The sequence below is a fragment of the Mustelus asterias genome, chromosome 4 (assembly GCF_964213995.1).
Source record: "Mustelus asterias chromosome 4, sMusAst1.hap1.1, whole genome shotgun sequence".
In the NCBI taxonomy this organism is placed as follows: domain Eukaryota; kingdom Metazoa; phylum Chordata; class Chondrichthyes; order Carcharhiniformes; family Triakidae; genus Mustelus; species Mustelus asterias.
In genome coordinates, this window is record NC_135804.1 from 100,295,288 (window position 1) to 100,315,773 (window position 20,486).

General features: G+C 43.6%; 1 protein-coding gene across 2 annotated transcripts in view; it reads left to right on the forward strand.

Annotated features, from left to right (window-relative positions):
- rab41 (RAB41, member RAS oncogene family) overlaps window positions 1-20,486 on the forward strand; it is a 48,416-nt gene that overhangs the window by 15,338 nt on the left and 12,592 nt on the right. Inside the window, exons 3-4 of one of the 2 annotated variants that reach the window (XM_078211468.1) lie at window positions 7,734-7,787; window positions 17,624-17,729. In XM_078211468.1, the coding sequence (XP_078067594.1) occupies window positions 7,734-7,787; window positions 17,624-17,729 (160 nt within the window). Of the gene's footprint in view, window positions 1-7,733; window positions 7,788-17,623; window positions 17,730-19,192; window positions 19,299-20,486 lie in introns of both variants that reach the window. The other variant, XM_078211467.1, reaches the window with a different exon arrangement.

Consider the following 20,486-nt stretch of genomic DNA (forward strand, 5'->3'; position numbering starts at 1 on the left):
AACTACCCAGCCTTCAGGAGAACAGTGACCAAGACACCACACAACCCTGCCACAGCAACCTCTGCAAGACGTGCCGGATCATCGACACAGATGCCATCATCTCACGTGAGAACACCATCCACCAGGTACACGGTACATACTCTTGCAACTCGGCCAACGTTGTCTACCTGATACGCTGCAAGAAAGGATGTCCCGAGGCATGGTACATTGGGGAAACTATGCAGACGCTGCGACAACGGATGAATGAACACCGCTCGACAATCACCAGGCAAGACTGTTCTCTTCCTGTTGGGGAGCACTTCAGCGGTCACGGGCATTCGGCCTCTGATATTCGGGTAAGCGTTCTCCAAGGCGGCCTTCGCGACACACGACAGCGCAGAGTCGCGGAGCAGAAACTGATAGCCAGGTTCCGCACACACAAGGACGGCCTCAACCGGGATATTGGGTTTATGTCACACTATTTCACATAAATATTTCTGCTTTTTTCCTCCTGAGTCTTTATCATGCGATCCTAGAATCAGAATTTATGTCACACTATTTGTAACTCCCACAGTTGCGTGGACCTGCAGAGTTTCACTGGCTGTCTTGTCTGGAGACAATACACATCTTTTTAGCCTGTCTTGATGCTCTCTCCACTCCCATTGTTTTGTTTCTTAAAGACTGGATTAGTTGTAAGTATTCGCATTCCAACCATTATTCATGTAAATTGAGTCTGTGTCTTATAAGTTCTGTTTGTGAACAGAATTCCCACTCACCTGAAGAAGGGGCTCAGAGCCTCGAAAGCTTGTGTGGCTTTTGCTACCAAATAAACCTGTTGGACTTTAACCTGGTGTTGTTAAACTTCTTACTCGGTCATAGAAGACAGGGTAGTAGTGGAGAGCTGTGACAAGTGGTGTTCCTCCGGCATCAGTGCTGGGATCTTTGCTGTTTGCAATATATATATAAATGATTTGGAGGAAAATGTAGCTGGTTTGATTAGTAAGTTTGCGGACGACACAGGTTGGTGGATTTGCGGATAGCGATGAGGACCGTCGGAGGATACAGCAGGATATAGAGCGGTTGGAGACTTGAGCGGAGAGATGGCAGATGGAGTTTAATCCAGACAAATGAGGTAATGCCTAATAAAGGTCTAATAAAGATAGGAAACATACAGTAAATGGCAGAACCCTTAAGAGTATTGATAGGCAGAGGAATCTGGGTGTACAGGTACACAGGTCACTGAAAGTGGCAACGCAGCTGGAGAACGTAGTCAAGAAGGCATACGGCATGCTTGCCTTCATTGGCCAGGGCATTGAGTTTAAAAATTGGCAAGTCATGTTGCATGCAGCTTTATAGAATTAGGCCACACTTGGAATATAGTGTTCAATTCTGGTCGCCACACTATCAGAAGGATGTGGAGGCTTTGGAGAGGGTACAGAAAAGATTTACCAGGATGTTGCCTAGTATGGAGTGCATTAGCTATGAAAAGAGGTTGGAGAAACTTGGTTTATTCTCACTGGAATGACGGAGGTTGAGGGGCGACCTGATAGAAGTCCACAAGATTGAGGGGCATGGGCAGAGTGGATAGTCAGAAGTTTTTTCCCAGGGTGGAAGAGTCAGTTACTAGGGGGCATAAGTTTAAGGTGCGAGGGGCAAGGTTTAAAGGAGATGTATGAGGCAAGTTTTTTTTTTACACGGGGTAGTGGGTGCCTGGAGCTCACTGCCGGGGGTGGTAGTGGAAGCAGATACGATAGTGACTTTTAAGGGGCATCTGGACAGATACATGAATAGGATGGAATAGAGGGATATGATCCCCGGAAGAGTTGGGGATTTTAGTTCAGTTGGGCAGAACAAAGAGATCTAGGGGTACATGTTCATAGTTCCTTGAAAGTGGAGTCACAGGTGGACAGAGTGGTGAAGAAGGCATTTGGCATGCTTGGTTTCATCAGTCAGAACATTGAATACAGGAGTTGGGACGTCTTGTTGAAGTTGTACAAGACATTTGTAAGGCCACACTTGGAATACTGTGTGCAAATCTGGTCACCCTATTATAGAAAGGATGATAAACTAGAAAGAGTACAGGAAAAATTTACTAGGATGCTACCGGGACTTGATGGATTGAGTTATAAGGAGAGGCTAAATAGACTGGGACTTTTTTTTCTGGCGTGTAGGAGGCTGAGGGGTGACCTTAGAGGTCTATAAAATAATGAGGGGCATAGACAAGGTAGATAGTCAATATCTTTTCCCAAAGGTAGGGGAGTCTAAAGCTAGAGGGCATAGGTTTAAGGTGAGAGGGGAGATACAAAAGTGTCCAGAGGGGAGATACAAAAGTGTCCAGAGGGGCAATTTTTTCTCACATAGGGTGGTGAGTGTCTGGAACAAGCTGCCAGAGGTGGTGGTAGAGGCGGGTACAATTTTATCTTTTAAAAAGCATTTAGATAGTTACATGGGTATAGAGGGATATGGGCCAAATGTGGGCAATTGGGATTAGCTTGGAGGTTTTAAAAAAAATAAGGGCGGCATGGACAAGTTGGGCTGAAGGGCCTGTTTCCATGCTGTAAATCTCTGATTCTATGACTCTGGCAGCATGGTCGGTGCAGGCTTGGAGAGCTGAAGGGCCTGTTCCTGTGCTGTAATTTTCTTTGTTCTTTGTTTTTGATAGTCAGCATAGCTTTGTCAAAAGGAGGTCATGCCTAACAAATTTGTTAGGGTTTTTCGAAAAAGTGATCAAGTTTGTGGATGAAGGAAGTTCAGTTGGGTAGTCAGGATAACCTGAGTAATTATAGGTCAATGCGCTTGATATCAGTGATCTTGAAATTGTTGGAGATAATTCTTAGGTATAGGATCTATACACATTTGGAACTGAATGGTCTTATTAACGACAGCATGATTTTGTACGAGGGAAGTCACATCTCTCTAATTTGATTGAGTTTTTTGAGAAGATGACAAGAATGATTGAAGGAAGAGCCGTGGATGTTGTCTGCATGGACGTTAGTAAAGCATTTGACAAGTTCCTCATGGCAGGCTGGTGCAAAAGGTTAAATCGCGCAGTATCGAGGGTGAACTAGCTAAATGGATTCAGAACTGGCTTGGCCATAGAAGTCATGATGTGGAGATGCCGGTGTTGGACTGGGGTAAACACAGTAAGAGTTTTAACAACAGGTTAAAGTCCAACAGGTTTATTTGGTAGCAAATGCCATTAGCTTTCGGAGCGCTGCTCCTTCGTCAGATGGAGTGGAAATCTGCTCTCAAACAGGTTAGAATGCAAATCTCTACAACCAACCAGGTCTTAAAGATACAGACAATGTGAGTGGAGGGAGCATTAAGCACAGGTTAAAGGTATTGTCTCCAGACAGGACAGCCAGTGAGATTCTGCAAGTCCAGGAGGCAAGCTGTGGGGTTACTGATAGTGTGACATAAAGCCAACATCCCAGTTTAGGCCGTCCTCATGTGTGCGGAACTTGGCTATTAGTTTCTGCTCAGCGACTCTGCGCTGTCGTGTGTCGTGAAGGCCACCTTGGAGAACGCTTACCCGAAGATCAGAGGCTAAATGCCCTTCATTCAGCCTCTGATCTTCAGGTAAGCATTCTCCAATGTTCTGCAAGGATCAGTGCTGGGATCTCTGCTGTTGTAATATATATATATAAATCACTTGGAAGAAAACATAGCTTGTCTGATTAGCAAGTTTGCGGATGATACTAAGATTGCTGGCGTTGCGGATAGTGATGAAGATTGTCAGAGAATACAGCAGGATATTGATTGAAAAATTGGGCTGAGAAATGGCACATGGAATTTAATCCAGACAAATGCGAGGTGATGCATTTTGGTAGATCCAATTCAGGTGGGAGACATAAAATAAATGGCAGAACCATCAGGAGCATAGACACAGAGATCCGGGAGTACAGGTCCACAGATCCTTAAAAGTGGCAGCACAGGTGGAAAAGGTGGTGATGAAAGCATATGGCATGCTTGCCTTCGTCGGCCGGGCCATCGAGTATAAAAGTTGGGAAATTGTTACAGTTATATAAAACGTTTGTTAGACCACATTTGGAATACTGTGTCCAATTCTGGTCGCCACATTACCAGAAGGATGTGGAGGCTTTGGAGGGAGTACAGAAACGTTTTACCAGGATGTTGCCTGGTATGGAGGTTATTAGCTTTGAAAAGAGATTGAATAAACTGGGATTGTTCTCCCTGGAAAGATGGAGGCTGAAAGGCGACCTGATAGAAGTTTATAAAATTGAGGGGCATAGATGAGGAGACCAGTTAGAAGCTTTCTCCCAGGGCAGAAATGACAATTACATGGGGGTACAAGTTCGAGGTAAAGAGGGGGAAAGGTTCATTAGAGATGTGTGGGAGATGTTATTTTACACAGAGGGTGGTGAGGGCCTGGATTGCACTGCCAAGTGAGATGGTTGAGGCAAACATGTTAGTGATATTCAAGACTTATCTGCATAGATACATGAACAGGTGGGGAATAGAGGGATACAGGCAGTTGGTCTAGATAGGACAACGTGATCGGTGCAGGCATGGTGGGCCATAGGGCCTGTTTGTTCTTTGTAGTTTTTTTTTTGATTTTAGCAAAGTTTTTGACAAGGTCCCACATGGGAGACTGATTGCAAAAGTTAAAGCAAATGGATTTCAAGGAAACTTGATGAGATGAATAGAAACTGGCTTAGTGATATGACACACAGGATAGTGGTAGGAGGCTGTTTGAGTGACTGGAGGCCAGAGTCCAGTGGTGTGCCACAGGGATCAATACAGAGATCCTTTTGTTTGTTATATACATAAATGATATTGATGAAAATGTGGGGGGAATGTTAAGCAAGTTTGCAGACAATACCAAGATTGGTAGGGTGGTTAATAGTGATGAAGATGATTGTAGTTTATAGGAAGATATAGATGGATTGGTCAGGTGGACAAAGCAGTGGCAGATGATATTTAACCCTAAGTGTGGGATGATGCACTTTGGAAGAAGAAACAAGACGAGGAAGTATTTAACGAATGGCAGGACACTGGGAAGCTCAGAGGAACTGATAGATCTTGGGGTACTTATTCACAGATCCCTGAAGTTGGCAGAGCATGTGAATAGGATTTGAGCTACAAGGAGAAACTATAAAGGCTTGAATTGTTTCCTTCAGTGCAGAGAAGGCCAAGAGGGGACATGATTGAGGGGTATGGACAAGGTGAGTAGGGAGCAGCTGTTCCTCTTGGTTAAAGGGTCAATCACGAGAGGGCATAGTTTTAGGTTTAGGGGCAGAGATTCAGAGGAGATTTGAGATAAAACTTTTTCACTGAGGGTGGTGGGAATCTGGAATGTACTGCCTGGGAAGGTAGTAGAAGGACCAGAAATCTCAACTTTTAAAAATATTTGGATGAACCCTTGAAATATCATAACATTCAAGAATGTGGGACAAGAGCAGGCACATGGAATCAGCGTGCCTTTAGTGGTGGTTATTATTGGTGCAGACTCGATGGGCTGTATGACTTTGACTATGACTCTTAAGTGGCAATGGTTCCATAGAGCACAAACCTGTTGTTCTTTCTGCATATGACAGGAGGACAAATGCAGACAGCATTTGTCCTCCTGCCATATGCATCATTGCCCCTATTGCCTGCCAACCGACTCAGACTTCTGCCACCCATGCTAAGATGATGCAGTCCATAGCTGGACTTTCTAAACCCAGAGCTGCTTGATGGGTGGACAAATACACAGAAGATGGGCACTAAAGAAATTCTCAAGGGTGATTAGTAGGCATTTTGTAGGCACAATGGCGCTATTTAATTTATACATTTGATTTAGAATGTTTATTTTGTGGAGGCATTTATTTTTGTATCGTGGCTAAATGAGTGCTGAGATGTTTGGTGACAGGAAAGGTAAGGTGAAAATATTGGTGAATGGAGAATTGGGGTTGTGGTTACTTGTATCACACCTGGATGAATTCTTCGTGGTCAGCCCATCTGATAAATGACTGTCTAGGTTATTCCCTCCCTCCCTGTAACTTTAGTACCTGTTCCTCCTCCCTCCCTCCCAATGCTCCTGCTGCTCAACTGTACGTCAGTTAGCTGGTGGCAAAAGTTATCTCCTAATTGTGAAGTTGTGCAGCAGGACATGGACCACCACAGATCTTTCCTGCTCTGAATACTATAGCACTCCTCCAGTGTAATACGAACTTTATTCTGTTGCATTTTGTGAGGCAGCATGTTTGTTCTATTTTATGCATGCTGCACTTGCATTGGCTATGTACTAAGCTTGTCAGCCATACCATCGCTGAATAGCCCCTTTCACCCTGTAGCCACTCTTCAATTTACTGCGCTAGGTCAAATTTAGCTGGCACAATGGACTATTGTGAATGAACTAAGTATTGGCTGCATAATTTGCTGCCCATGATCACGCACCAACTGGACATGGAGAGAATATAATTGGTTTTCTTTCCACTACAGAGAAAATTGATGTGCATCACCAGCAAATGAATGTGTGTAGTCAGTAACACTTGCACCTTGTGAGGGAAGTGCAAAGCAACGTGATCACTCCAACTGGCAAAACAGAATGAAATGTAGTTGGCTTTCATTGCATATCGTGACTCAGTGACCTACCATATGCAACAGTGGGTGACAAGACAACAAGATGTTGTAAATATCTCTAAAGCCAGGAAGGAGCCACCTGCAAAAAAAACTTACTTGCCACAGTCACATTCTCAGCCACTTGGAATGTGATCCATGTCCTGTTCTGAAGTTGTAGTTGTGGCTACAGCAGTTGGCCAGTTTCACTGAAGCTGTCCTTGTTGAAAAGCAGACATCTTACATATTTCTCCTCGCTGAGATTCACATTGGACAATTGTTCCGTAAACACCCCAGATGGAAAGGGGCTTCCTCCTGAGAACGCTTCTCCTTGTCGTTGTTCTCCTCTTTCCTCTTTTTTCTCGCAGCTGGTCCTGCCCTGTTTGCCTTCTGTTCATTCTCTGAGTCATGTTGTATTCCAAGGGGAATGCCTACCATGATGCACATGTCTTAAGAACAATTAGTTTGTGCAAAAGCCATCAAGTCAGGGCCAACTCATCAGCACCTGCGGCACCACACCTTTAGATTTCTGCAGTTTTAAATATTGGTATAAAGCACCAAATACTTGTGGACCAAAGCAACTGTCATAAGAATTGAACAAGCAACTAATCTATAAGTAGTCGATTACACTTTTTAAATATCACTGGTGGGGGGTCTTTCCTGCTGTTGAATGTGTATTTCAGTTGAGGTCGAGAGGCTATTGGCTTGCTAACTGAACTCCAAAATGTTATCAAATCAACATTTTACATGGATTATATGATCTGTCTATTATGTGGATTTCCAACCACCATTCACTGTGCCTGCCAATGTCCAAAATGATATACCCCAGAAGTGCGCATTTGCATCACAGAGACCATTTTGGAGTTCTAAGTGCACTCGTAGCATCCAGAAGAGGGGTATAAGTCTACATTTTTTGCACTAACTTTATTTTCTAGGGGGAAAAGAGTCATACAGCACCATTAATGTTTCTGTATTCTTCAACTGACTTTTCAACAGGTGATCATCCAGCTCCCTTTTTAAATGCACCAGGCAACTCTAAATCAAATATTTTCGCTGGGAATCTGCCCTAGGAGGAAAGCTTTTTCTAAAGTCTAACTGTTTGCTTTTGAGACTTGTGAAATTATAATTTGTTATCACTTGTCCTATAATATAGATATTTTTTGCTTCCTTCTAATCTGGTGTTTTGTTTCCAGGCAACAATTGGAATTGATTTCCTGTCAAAAACAATGTATTTGGAAGATCGGACGGTGAGTATGATCACATTTATAGCTAATAAGAGTACTTGTGCTTTCATCTTGTGTATACACACACACTTTAGCCTTGCTTAAGTTCGGTTGAAAGGCATTGGTTGTTCCGTGGGGAATGCTCACTGAACAATTCTGGATTTGTTCTTCAGCAGGACAGGAATAAAATTAAAATGTGTGAAATCTTTCATTTTACAGATTATGGCAATTGCCTCCTGAATCTGCCTGAGTTGAGGCAGATATATTTTCTTGTCCTCTAAACTACTGCTGAAATATTCCAGAATCTGTTATTTTTAATCAAAATAATAAATTGAAACCATTTACAGGTTATGAGCTGGCGTTCGATGCAAGTGAATTTTTCTTGCGATTGCAATTTGGTTGTCGAGAAGTACTGCACGAGTTGCATTAATTCTGCAGGATAATTATGCATTAAGAAAACTGACTACTGAAGGGAAATTACTGATACAGTTTCTGTTTATCAGAGCATTAGAAAGGGTGCTGCAATTATTGGGTTAATTTTGTACACTACCATGTATCACAAACCATAATACCCTTGTCTTATTTATTTTTTTTCTCCTGAAGATGTTATCCCATACTGGTATGTGATTTAATTAACACTAGTTATCTTCAAGTATCTTGTTCAATTAGGCATGTTTCATGTGAGAATAAATGGTGAATAGGATATTCATGTAAAGTAGAACTCCTAAGAGCCTGGTGTGTTCACCTAATTTTGAGACATGATATCCAGCATAAGAAAACGGGTTACAGATTGTAGGGTACAGGAACATGGGATCCATCTTAGTTTCTCCTTCACCAAGCCCGAGTACCAACCACTGAGGCTGGTTGTGTAACATCTGTCATGATCCTGGTTGAGATTAGTTAATTTGCAACTGATAAATCCATTGCTATACATGTGCATCTTTCAACTAAACTGAGTCTCAAAAATACTCTTTTTGGTTTTCTTTAAATAATGATCAGCAGAAAGCTGCACTAAAATGCTCCAGTCTTGTTGCTTTTCTCTATGGTGTCTAGTATTATCTGCAGTCAAAGAAACTAGACATTGAAGTAGGTTAGAGGTATTAAAATCAGGAATTTTGCTCCTGATTTTTTTAATACAAATATCTACATGTGAGACTGGAGCTGGTTATTCATGTAAAAACTGAGTGTTTCTTAAGCAGGTTCATTTATTCCTGACTCCCCAGGCCATATTTAATTAATCTGAATATATGACTTCAGTTGGTGGCTCAGATTAGGGAAGACTAAGGGAAGCTTTGATACACCTGAAATTGTCTACTTAAATTGTGTGTCCTAAGCTGACGTGATGCTCTGTCCATTGATGCAATGGGTGGCACAGTGGTGAGCACAGTGCCAGGGACCCAGGTTTGATTCCCAGCTTGGGTCACTGTCTGTGTAGAGTTTGCATGTTCTCCCCGTGTCTGCGTGTTTCTCCTCCGGGTGCTCCAGTTTCCTCCCACACTCCAAAAGACGTGCTGGCTAGGTGCATTGGCCATGCTGAACTCTCCCTCAGTGTACCCAAACAGGCGCAGGAATGTGGCGACTAGGGGATTTTCACAGCAACTTCATTGCAGTCTTAATGTAAGCCTACCTATGACACTAAATAAATAAACTTTAAAATAATAAAAACAATGTTGTATATGGAGCAGTGCAACCTCTTTTACAGAAGTGAAATGGAGTACTCTCCACTTGCCTGAATGAGTGCAGCTCCAACAACACTCAAGAACCTCAACACCATCCAGGACAGAACAATGTGTTTGATTCCAACCCCCTTCACAAACATTCAGTCCCTTCACCAAAGTACAGTGCAGCCATGTATACCATCTACAAGATGCACTGCAGGAATGCGCCAAGGTTCCTTAGGCAGCACCTTCCAAATCCATGACCACTGCCATCTAGAAAAACAAGAGCGACAGATACCTCACGATACCACCATCTGGAGGTTCCCCTCCAGGCCACTCACCATCCTGACTTGGAAATATATCACCATTTCTTCACTGTCACTGGGTCAAAATCTTGGCACTCCCTAAAAGTACTGTGGGTATACTTGCACCTTGTGGATTGCAGCAGTTCAAGAAGGCAGCTCACACCACCTTAAGGGCAGCGGAGGGAGTGGGAAGCAGAGTGTGAGCTGTAAGGGCTTTGGCTCACAGGGCTTCGAGGAAAGGGCGAGCAGGGGTGAGTTTTAATTCTTAGTTTTTAATTCTTATTTACTTTTCTCTGGGTACCTTGGTAAAAAGGGTCAAATATGAGTGTGAAGCCAGTGTGTTGTTCCCAGTGTAGGATATGGGAGGTCCTGGAGGCACCTGCCCTCCCGGACATTCACATCTGTGAGGGGTGTCAAGTTGCGATTCCTGAGGGACCGGATTAAAGAACTGGAACTGCAGCTCGAGGATCTTAGATTGTTAAGGGGGAATGAGGAGGTGATAGACAAGAGCTATCATCGGGTGGTCACACCAGGGCCACGGGTGGAGGCCAAGTGGGTGACGGCCGGGAAGGGTAAAGCTCGGGTGATTGAGAGCACCCTGGTGGATGTGCCCCTACACCACAAGTACTCCTGCCTGAGTACTGCTGGGGGGGACAGCCCGCCTGGGGGAAGCAGCAGTGGCCGTGTCTCCGGAGTGGAGTCCGGCCCTGTAACTCAGAGGGCTAAGGAAAAGAGGAGGAAGGTGGTGTTAATCAGGGACTCGACAGTAAGGGGGTCGGACAGGCGTTTTTGCAGAGGCAGACAGGAGTCTCGGATGGTGGGGCCGGGATCCAGGATGTCGCTGGTCGAGTCCCAGAAATCCTGAGGTGGGAGGGAGAGGAGCCAGAGGTAGCGGTGCATATTGGTACCGCTGATGTGGGTAGGAAGGGGTCATGAAAAGAGAGTATAGGGAATTAGGGAGACAGCTGAGAAGGAGGAAAGCAAAGGTAGTAATCTCAGGATTGCTGCCTGTGCCATGGGAAGGTGAGGGCAGGAATGGAGTGAGGTGGAGGATGAATGTGTGGCTGAGGGACTGGTGCAGGGGGCAGGGACTCAGGTTCCTGGACCATTGGGACCTCTTTAGGGGCAGGTGTGACCTGTACACAAAAAACAGGTGGCACTTGAATCCCAGGGGAACCAATATCCTGGCGGGAAGGTTGGCTAAGGCTACTGGGGAGAGTTTAAACTAGATAGGTTGGGGGGGAGGGGATCGAGACGAGGTGACTGGGAGCGAGGAAGTTAGCTCGCAAACAGACAAGGGTTATAGACAGTGCATGAGGGAGGATGGATGGGGGATAGAGAAGGGGAGAGCTCAGACCAAAGGATTGAGATGTGTTTACTTTAATGCCAGGAGTATAGTGAATAAAGGGGATGAGCTCAGAGCGTGGATCGATGCCTGGAATTGGGATGTGGTGGCCATTACGGAGACTTGGATGTCTCAGGGACAGGACTGGATACTCCAGGTGCCGGGATTCAGATGTTTCAGGAAGGACAGGGAGGGAGGCAAGGGAGGGGGTGGAGTGGCACTGCTGATCAGGGATAGTGTCACAGCTGTAGAGAAGGTGTATGCTGTGGAGGGATTGTCCACAAAATCTCTGTGGGTGGAAGTTCAGAGTGGGAAGGGGCCGATCACTTTGCTGGGAGTTTTCTATAGGCCGCCCAATAGTAACAGGGAGGTGGAGGAGCAGATAGGGAAACAGATCCTGGAGAGATGCAAAAATAGCAGAGTTGTTGTGATGGGAGACTTTAATTTCCCAAACATAGATTGGAATATCCTTAGGGTAAGGGGATTGGATAGGGAGGAGTTCGTTAGGTGTGTTCAGGAGGGTTTCCTGACACAGCATGTGGACAAGCCTACAAGAGGAGAGGCTGTACTTGATCTGATACTGACCAATGAGGCTGGACAGGTGTCAGATCTCTTAGTGGGAGAGCAACTTGGGGATAGCGATCATAACTCTATCTCCTTTATGCTTGCATTGGAAAAAGAGAGGATCAGGCAAGCTAGGAAAGCGTTTATATGGAGTAAGGGGAAATATGAAGACATAAGGCAGCAAATTAGTTGTAAATTGGAAGGAGGTATTCTCTGGGAAATGTACTGAAGAGAGGTGGCAGTTTTTCAAGGAATGTCTGTCTAGAGTTCTACAGGACAACGTTCCGAGCAGACAGGGAGATGTTGGTAGGTTAAAGGAACCGTGGTGCACGAAAGCTGTGCGGGACCTAGTCGAGAAGAAAAGGAAAGCATACAAAAGGTTCAGAGAGCTTGGCGCAGATAGGGATCTAGATGAGTATATGGCTTGTAGGAAGGGACTAAAGAAAGAAATTAGGAGAGCCAGAAGGGGTCACAAGAAGGCCTTGGCAGCTAACCCTAAGGCGTTCTATAAATGTGAAGAGTAAAAGGATGAGACGTGAAGGAATAGGGCCTATAAAAGGTGAAGGCGGGAAAGTCTGTACGGAACCAGTAGAAATGGCAGAGGTGCTTAATGAGTATTTTGCCTTGGTTTTCACAGAGGAGAGGGACCTGGGTGGATGTACTGCGGGCTTGCGGTGGACTGAAAAGATTGAGTATGTGGACTTTAAGAAAGAGGTTGTGCTGGAATCTTTGAATGGCATCAAGATAGATAAGTCGCCAGGTCCGGATGGGATGTACCCCAGGTTACTGTGGGAGGCGAGGGAAGGGATTGCAGAGCCTCTGGCGATGATCTTTGAGTCGTCGATGGAGATGGGAGAGGTGCCGGAGGATTGCAGATGTGGTTCCTATTTTCAAGAAGGGGAATAGGGATAGCCCAGGAAATTACCGACCGGTGAGTCTAACCTCAGTGGTTGGTAAACTGATGGAGAAGATCCTGGGGGAGAAGATTTATGAGCATTTAGAGAGGTTTAGTATGCTCAAGAATACTCGGCATGGCTTTGTCAAAGGCAGATCGTGCCTTACGAGCCTGGTGGAGTTCTTCGAAAATGTGACTAAACACATTGACGAAGGGAAAGCGGTAGATGTGGTTTATATGAATTTTAGCAAGGCGTTCGATAAGGTCCCCCATGCAAGGCTTCTAGAAAAAGTGAGAGGGCATGGGATCCAAGGGGCTGCTGCCCTGTGGATCCAGAACTGGCTTGCCCAAAGGAGGCAGAGAGTGGGTATAGATGGGTCTTTTTCTAAATGGAGGTCGGTCACCAGTGGTGTGCCCCAGGGATCTGTTCTGAGACCCTTGCTGTTTGTCATTTTCATAAATGACCTAGATGAGGAAGTGGAGGGATGGGTTGGTAAGTTTGCTGATGACACGAAGGTTGGTGGGGTTGTGGATAGTCTGGAGGGATGTCAGAAGTTACAGAGGGACATAGATAGGATGCAAGACTGGGCAGAGAAGTGGCAGATGGACTTCAACCCAGATAAATGCGTAGTGGTCCATTTTGGCAGGTCAAATGGGATGAAGGAGTACAATATCAAGGGAAAGACTCTTAGTACTGTAGAGGATCAGAAGGACCTTGGGGTCCGGGTCCATAGGACTCTAAAATCGGCCCCGCAGGTGGAGGAGGTGGTTAAGAAGGCATATGGTGTGCTGGCCTTTATCAATTGAGGGATTGAGTTTAGGAGTCCGGGGATGATAATGCAGCTACATAAGACCCTCGTCAGACCCCACTTGGAGTACTGTGCTCAGTTCTGGTCGCCTCATAACAGGAAGGATGTGGAAATGATTGAAAGGGTGCAGAGGAGATTTACAAGGATGTTGCCTGGATTGAGTGGCATGCCTTATGAGGATAGGCTGAGGGAGCTCGGCCTTTTCTCCTTGGGGAGACGTAGGATGAGAGGAGACCTAATAGAGATATATAAGATGTTGAGAGGCTTAGATCGGGTGGACTCTCAGAAGCTTTTTTCTAGGGTGGAAATGGCTGCTACGAGAGGACACAGGTTTAAGGTGCTAGGGGGTAGGTACAGGGGAAATGTTAGGGGGAAGTTTTTCACAGAGGGTGGTGGGCGAGTGGAATCGGCTGCCGTCAGTGGTGGTGGAGGCAAACTCAATAGGGTCTTTTAAGAGACTCCTGGATGAGTACATGGGATTTAATAGGATGGAGGGTTATAGGTAGACCTAGAAGGTAGGGATATGTTTGGCACAACTTGTGGGGCCGAAGGGCCTGTTTTGTGCTGTAGTTTTTCTATGTTTCTAACTAGGGATGGACAATAAATGCTGGTCTAGCCAGCGATGCCCGCATCCAGTTGTTTAAAAAAAAAATGAATTTTTAAATATCTACCATAACGAAGGTATGCATCATTTCAACAAGAATTGGTAGATCACTTCCTTTTTCATTTCTGAATGATCTTTTGAAATTGCTTGTTTCCCTGAATGTACAGGTAAGTTCTCCATTTAAAAATTCCTAAGGGAGAAAATGTTTTTGATGCACCTGTTTTTGATCTCAGAACTCTGATATCTGACTCCCACTGAACATCTAACCCGTAGCTCAGCACCACAGTTGAAGTTTCCATTTTTGAGCCACCATAATGACACCTTTTGTGTTTAGAATCGCTATTTATATAAATAGGAAGCAAGAGTTCACACCAATTATCCCATTGAAACACCATGTTCTGTCAGTTTGAATTACACATGTTTATCCCCACTGACTGTCTTCTCTCACGCCCCCCCCCCCCCGACACCAAGTATATTTGCTACAATTCTTTTACTGTCTTAAATTTTGAGGAGGTCTTGTGGCATCTTCTAAAGTAATTTCTTCTCAGTCTGTGAAATTCTCTTCCCCAGAGAGCAATGGAGCATGGGTCACTGAATATGTTCAAGGCTGAATTATCTAAATTTGGGTGTCAGGGATTAAAACAATCAGGAAAATTGAGTTGAGGCCACAATCAGATCAGCCACGATCTTATAGAATGACTGACCAAAATTGGTTTGAATGGCCTATTCCTATTTTTTTGTGACCCATCAAATTCCATTTTTCGAAACACATCCTATTTCCTCAAAAATTCAGTTAACTCGAATACAGCCTGCATTATACACATTCAGGCTGACTGCCTTTAATTAGCCCTTACCTTTCCAGCCTTCATCAAGTTCTGTCCATATTATGTACTTCAGAGGTAATTGCTGCTGATACAAAACCTCACTTGATGTGATTGTGGGTCAGATAGGACATCCAAACTGTGGCAAACCTACGTTTGGAATTAGCAGTAATTTTTAACCTTAGAAGTTTGTCCATAATCAAAATTAAGACAAATTTATTCCCTTTTTCCTTTTTTGAATAGCAGTGTGATATTTTCAACTCTTCCGGTCCTTTGACACAATTCTCACTTTAAAATTCTTTAACCTGTGCTTCCAACATTTTATCCCCAATTTATTCAGAATTCTTAGCTGCATACCATTTAGGGCAGGATGATTTTCCTGATCTTTAATGGACGAGAATTTCAGTTCCCAGTGTTGCCTTGAGTTGCAGCTAAGTTTCCATTAAATTCTTCCATTCTCAGTGTTGCCTCCAGTTCTCCAATAATTCACCTTTTTCATATTTTCTTATTTTCCTTGCTGTAATCAACTTCTGCTAAGTGCACTAATTTACATGTCTGCAAAACTCCCAGCTTATTATTTGTCATTTTATTCTCTTATTAGTTCCCAGCAGCGAGAGCAAGACCACATTTCCCCTCCTTGGTACTTTGAGAAGGTGATGGTAGACACACTATTTAGCTGCAGCAATTTTATGGAGTTGGTGTGCTCATTGTGGCATCAGCTAGGGAATTCCCTCTGAAGTAACACTCAAGTTTCAAACCAAAAATTTTATATGTCTCCTCAATTTTTAACTTTTTTTAGAAAAAACTGTTACCCAATCTTATCTGTGTTCTCTCATTATGTTCTGCTCTTAGTTCAACGTTTGTCCCTACTGGCTACATGATTCACCACACTTGCTTGCAGTCAGCTGCTCTCACCACAATGGCAGATCTATAAAGTACCTAGAAGAGTGAGATCCCAAAGGCTGCTAACAAAGTTTCCCACTCACACCTTTCCACACATTATATAAAATTTATTCAGAGAAATTGTAACCATTTGAAAGAGGGCCTACTCTTTACAGTGAAATTAGACATCCTCAAATTAATGCCACCCTTCCATTAGTTTTTCAAGCGTACTTAAGATAGAACAATCGTTAACATGGTCTGTTTGTATTGAGAAATGTGAACTTGCCTGGATAGCTTGTGGCACTTCAGCTATTTATTGCACTAACTAGTGGAGGTAAATTTTTGAAGATTATCAGTTCTCCCACTAGCATTGTGTTTGATATTACTTGTCTTAGCTTTGTCACAGTTTATTTCCTTTTTTTTACTGCCTAGAAGAACTTTTGATTAATATTGCGCTTTGTAGCCTCTGGGCCAAATGTGTAGACTTGTAGCTCACGAGGCAGGTATGATTGCCTGAACATGTGCTGCCCTAAGCCAGCTAGCAAAATTTGCTAAGGCTGACACAAGAATGTAATTCATGGAGAATTAATTTCCTGTTTTGTCAGCTAGAACATCTAATCTCCACATTGTACTCAAGATCCCTATCTAAGGGAACTGTTGGTGCAAAAACCAGAGAAGGCTGTAATTGAAACCAGTGCCCCCTCAGCACAGTTTGCTATTTTTCGGCCAGTTAATGAAATATAAGATGCATCTCACCTCTTGCAAGATGTACCATTTGAATTTTCGTAGATGAAGATGGTTGGTTTAGCAGACAGCCTTAGAGAGTTTGGAACCTTCTATGGGGATTTTCATAATGTAGGTTCATTACAAGAACATCCCCACATTGTCCAAGAATAGGATTACTTTAGGTGTTGTTGTGATATCCTCCCACGGTCTAGTGTTTGAGATGTTGTCAGTGATTAAATTATGAATAAGTTTGAGAGTTGTGTGGTAATACTGCTTGTTACACTGCTGGTGGTTAGTACCACGGATGGTAAGATACAGATTTGACTTCCATTTCAATTCCCAATCTGAACCGTACCAAATAAAGGAGACTATAGTTGAGGAACTATTAACAATACACCTTTATTATTTTGCCAATTATTGGACAATGAACATTAGGTAAAGAGGGTATTAGCTGCGGCCTGGACGCATCAATTGGTTGTTTTGGTAGTTTACAGAGCTGCTTAAGATATATCCAGGGGAAAACTGGAGATGAGTTCTCCTCATTCATCTGCACGCTCTGTAAAAAGATTCTTTGCTTTTCCAGCTCAAGGGCCATTTGTGGCATGAAGACAGAGGCTATTGTTGGTCTCCTCCATTGAGCCAAACAACTATTTATTTACAAGAGAGCTAAGATTGCCATGATTATACTCCTGATTGCTATCTAGTATTCCCTAATGGATAGTGCCTGTGTGGCAGTTGGAGGAGGACAAAATTGGGCTCAGCTCTGATGCTTTTATGATTGAATATTGTGTTGGAATTGGCTACCTTGATTCACAGTATTACGAATGTCACTTGGATGAGGTCCAGAAGGGTAGCCAACATCTGTGGAATTGTACTCCAGCATGTGTTTGCATCTTCAGGAGAGGACATGAGAAAACTCCTAATATACCAATGATTCTCCTATTGAATGACTGGATGCCTTGCTGAACTTTGAGACTCATTGACTGGGTGTATGTAGCGGAGTAGGGTCTAATTCTGCTTTAGCACATTCATGAGAGGACGAAGGAAAGGAGATCCATTTATTTCATTATCTATGTTTTTACCTGAATGTACAAACTTGTTGTGGAGCTTCTGCTGGGTTTGTAAAATACCATTCTGCTTTTCAGGTTTTTAGGTTCCCTGCATTCTTCATTTTGTTTACTTTACCGTTCAGTGTATTTTTCCTGTGTTGTTTTCCCATTTGGTTTTTCCCCTCTGCTCCTCCACCCCCAGATCAGACTCCAGCTGTGGGACACCGCAGGCCAGGAGCGATTCCGCAGCCTCATTCCCAGCTACATCCGTGACTCGGCTGCTGCTGTTGTAGTGTTTGATATTACAAGTAGGTATTCGGTGTATGTGCGCTTTGATTCCAGTACAATCTGTACTCTTAATAAAACAATATATGGGCTATCTGTCGATTAACGCACTATTTTGTTCAAAGTAACCACTCAGGTTCATAGGTTTTGAGGCAATATTAATAAAATGCCTTTTTGCTGTGGCTACATGCTGGTGTAACTTACTGAACAAACTTTTCCTTTGTTAAGGTGAAGATTAATGCAACTGGGAATGGAACGTGTTTAACTTGCACCCATTGACATCATCAGGCAGCCCCAATAGTCCATAGTACACCTTAGTGCAAAGCTTTCTCTGAATTCCTTCAGAGGCTAGGTCTAATCTGATATAGAATTATGTGTCACTCACTCCTGTACCCCCTGGTAGAATGTCCATTTTGCACCTCGCACAGATGGCATATCTTCCAATTGCCAACCAGAGTGAGATTTTTGAGTTTATCCACAAATTGAATATTATTTGAATGGTTATGGATTTAGCCTCAGCAGTGTTGTAGAACTGCAGAGCCCTTGTATATTACTGTACTCAAAGCAACTCTTAGCAGCTACTAAAGAGAAATGAGACCGCTCTAGTGTTTGCACTCAATTCTGTTATCTCATATATCACATTGATGCAGCTGTTTGTTACAGGACTGCTGTTTTCTTTCTTTCTTTCTTGTAGTTCCATCCAAAACTGATTTAATTCTGCAATATTTCTGAGACCTGGAATAGAAAGGATTGAAGCTGAGATTATCTTCCTTGTGTTATCAAATGAGTACTATTTAAAGGATCACTTGCATCGAAAATATTTCCTATAATGCAACCCAAATAGGATGAATTTCAGTCATCCTAAAGAAAATTGACTGGAATGTGTTCTTATCAGGTGAACCATTTAAAGCATATAGTAGCAGACGTATACAAGGGAGTTTCACAACACTTACACAATTGCGAGGTTCAAAGGGTAGTGTGTCTGAGCCTTTAAAATGTGTAACGTGTACTGAACTAGCTTGTGACTGTCACTTTGCCGCACTTGCATGCCATTATTTAAATCGCAGCTATGACAGCAAGAATTTCAAGTTATCAACTTAAGTGCATTAAATTTTCCGGCTGCTGTTGCAGGGATGCACAGAAATTAAATTCTCATATAATTACATAATTGACACCTGATAAGACAATTCCATGTGTTTCAGGAAAGTTACCAATGATCTTTTTTTAAAAAAAACTTTACTGAATTGTCATGGGATGCAGATGCAAGTTTCATTCTGCAGGCCTGAGATGAGATTGATGTAAAATGCTTGTTGAGCTTTTCAGACTTTCTAACTAAATCCAATTATCATGAAACACAATAGTGGAGACTCTGACCTGCTCCCAGTGAGTGGCATTCTGCTGTGCTGATTGAAATTGGTCCTTGATCCTGTCGTTTTCCCCTTGCCTTTCTTCTCTCTCTCTGCTGTCCTGGACCTGGTCTCTGCAGGTTCGACTGCAGCTCTGGGATACAGCCGGCCAGGAGCGATTCCGCAGTCTGATTCCCAGCTACATCCGTGACTCCACTATTGCTGTTGTAGTCTATGATATTACAAGTGAGTGCAAATTCCTGCTAATTCTTTCTCATACTCCACTATGTTCCTGTGCATGACACACTTCTGTTTATCACACAGCTGGTATAATCTCTTACTAATATCCATAATAGAATATAGTTAGGAACTCCACTGCATCCCCTGTGATGTAATGATGGAATTACTGCAAGTGATGCCATAGTGCTGAGTATGACAGTGAATTCAGAGTGCAACATCCCATTCCTCCTTGATCCTGAAATGTAATGATTGGTGACTTTGCTGTGTCCCTTCTAAAATATGCCAGTGTTTTTGCAAGAAGAAACGCTGCAGAGTTGTTTGTCCCACTCCCTACACCAAAGGAGATCAACTTTTGAAAGCGGGCATCTGAAAATAAAAGTGTGTATATTAAAATACAGATTCACAATATGTTTATAATAGGTTTTAGAACATTGTGGACAGAGCCCTATTTTATCCCTTATGTGCACTTGATCCCAAATTAATGGTATTTTGCATTTCATGGATATCTGATGTTGTTTGGGGGCAATAATTAATGGGCTTGAACTTCCCGGGAGTGGCAATCGGAGTCGAATTGCCACTCTACTATTTTCCTGTCTGAAACGTTTTTGACCCTATCTTGCCCAACCTTCCAACTCAGGCCAGGTAAGATCCAGGCAATGCAGCATGTCCCCAGGGCCTATCATGGAGGGCAGCACAACCAGATGTAAGGAGGCATACGCCTTTTGTACAGCGCTAGCTGCCCTAAACTAGACAAAGTTTCAAGCAAATTTAAAAGTTCTTGAAAGGCCTAGAATAAGGCAAGTGCATAAGGTAAAATCTGGGGTGGGAAGGGTGAGGGGGGAGAGCGGGAATTGGGGGGCTGTTTGCAGTCAGGGTGGGGATGGGCCCGGTCTTGGGAACGGAATCAGGTACCAGTGGGGAGGGGGATGGGCCTTGATGCCTCGGTGTGGAGACAGGCTTCGGTGAGGGAAGGCAGGCCTTGGTGTGAGGGTGGAGAGTCGCACCTTGGAATATATTGGTGGGAGCAGTTCGGAATATGGAGATTCGAGATGGGGGGGGGGGGGGGAGTGGGGAATGGGGGGAGTTCCGATGGGGTGATTGGTATGGGTCTCTATTAGTTATCCAGAAGTTAGTGATTTTTGTCCTAACCTTTTCTGGGTAACTATTGATGTATCACCATCAGAACCATCCAAA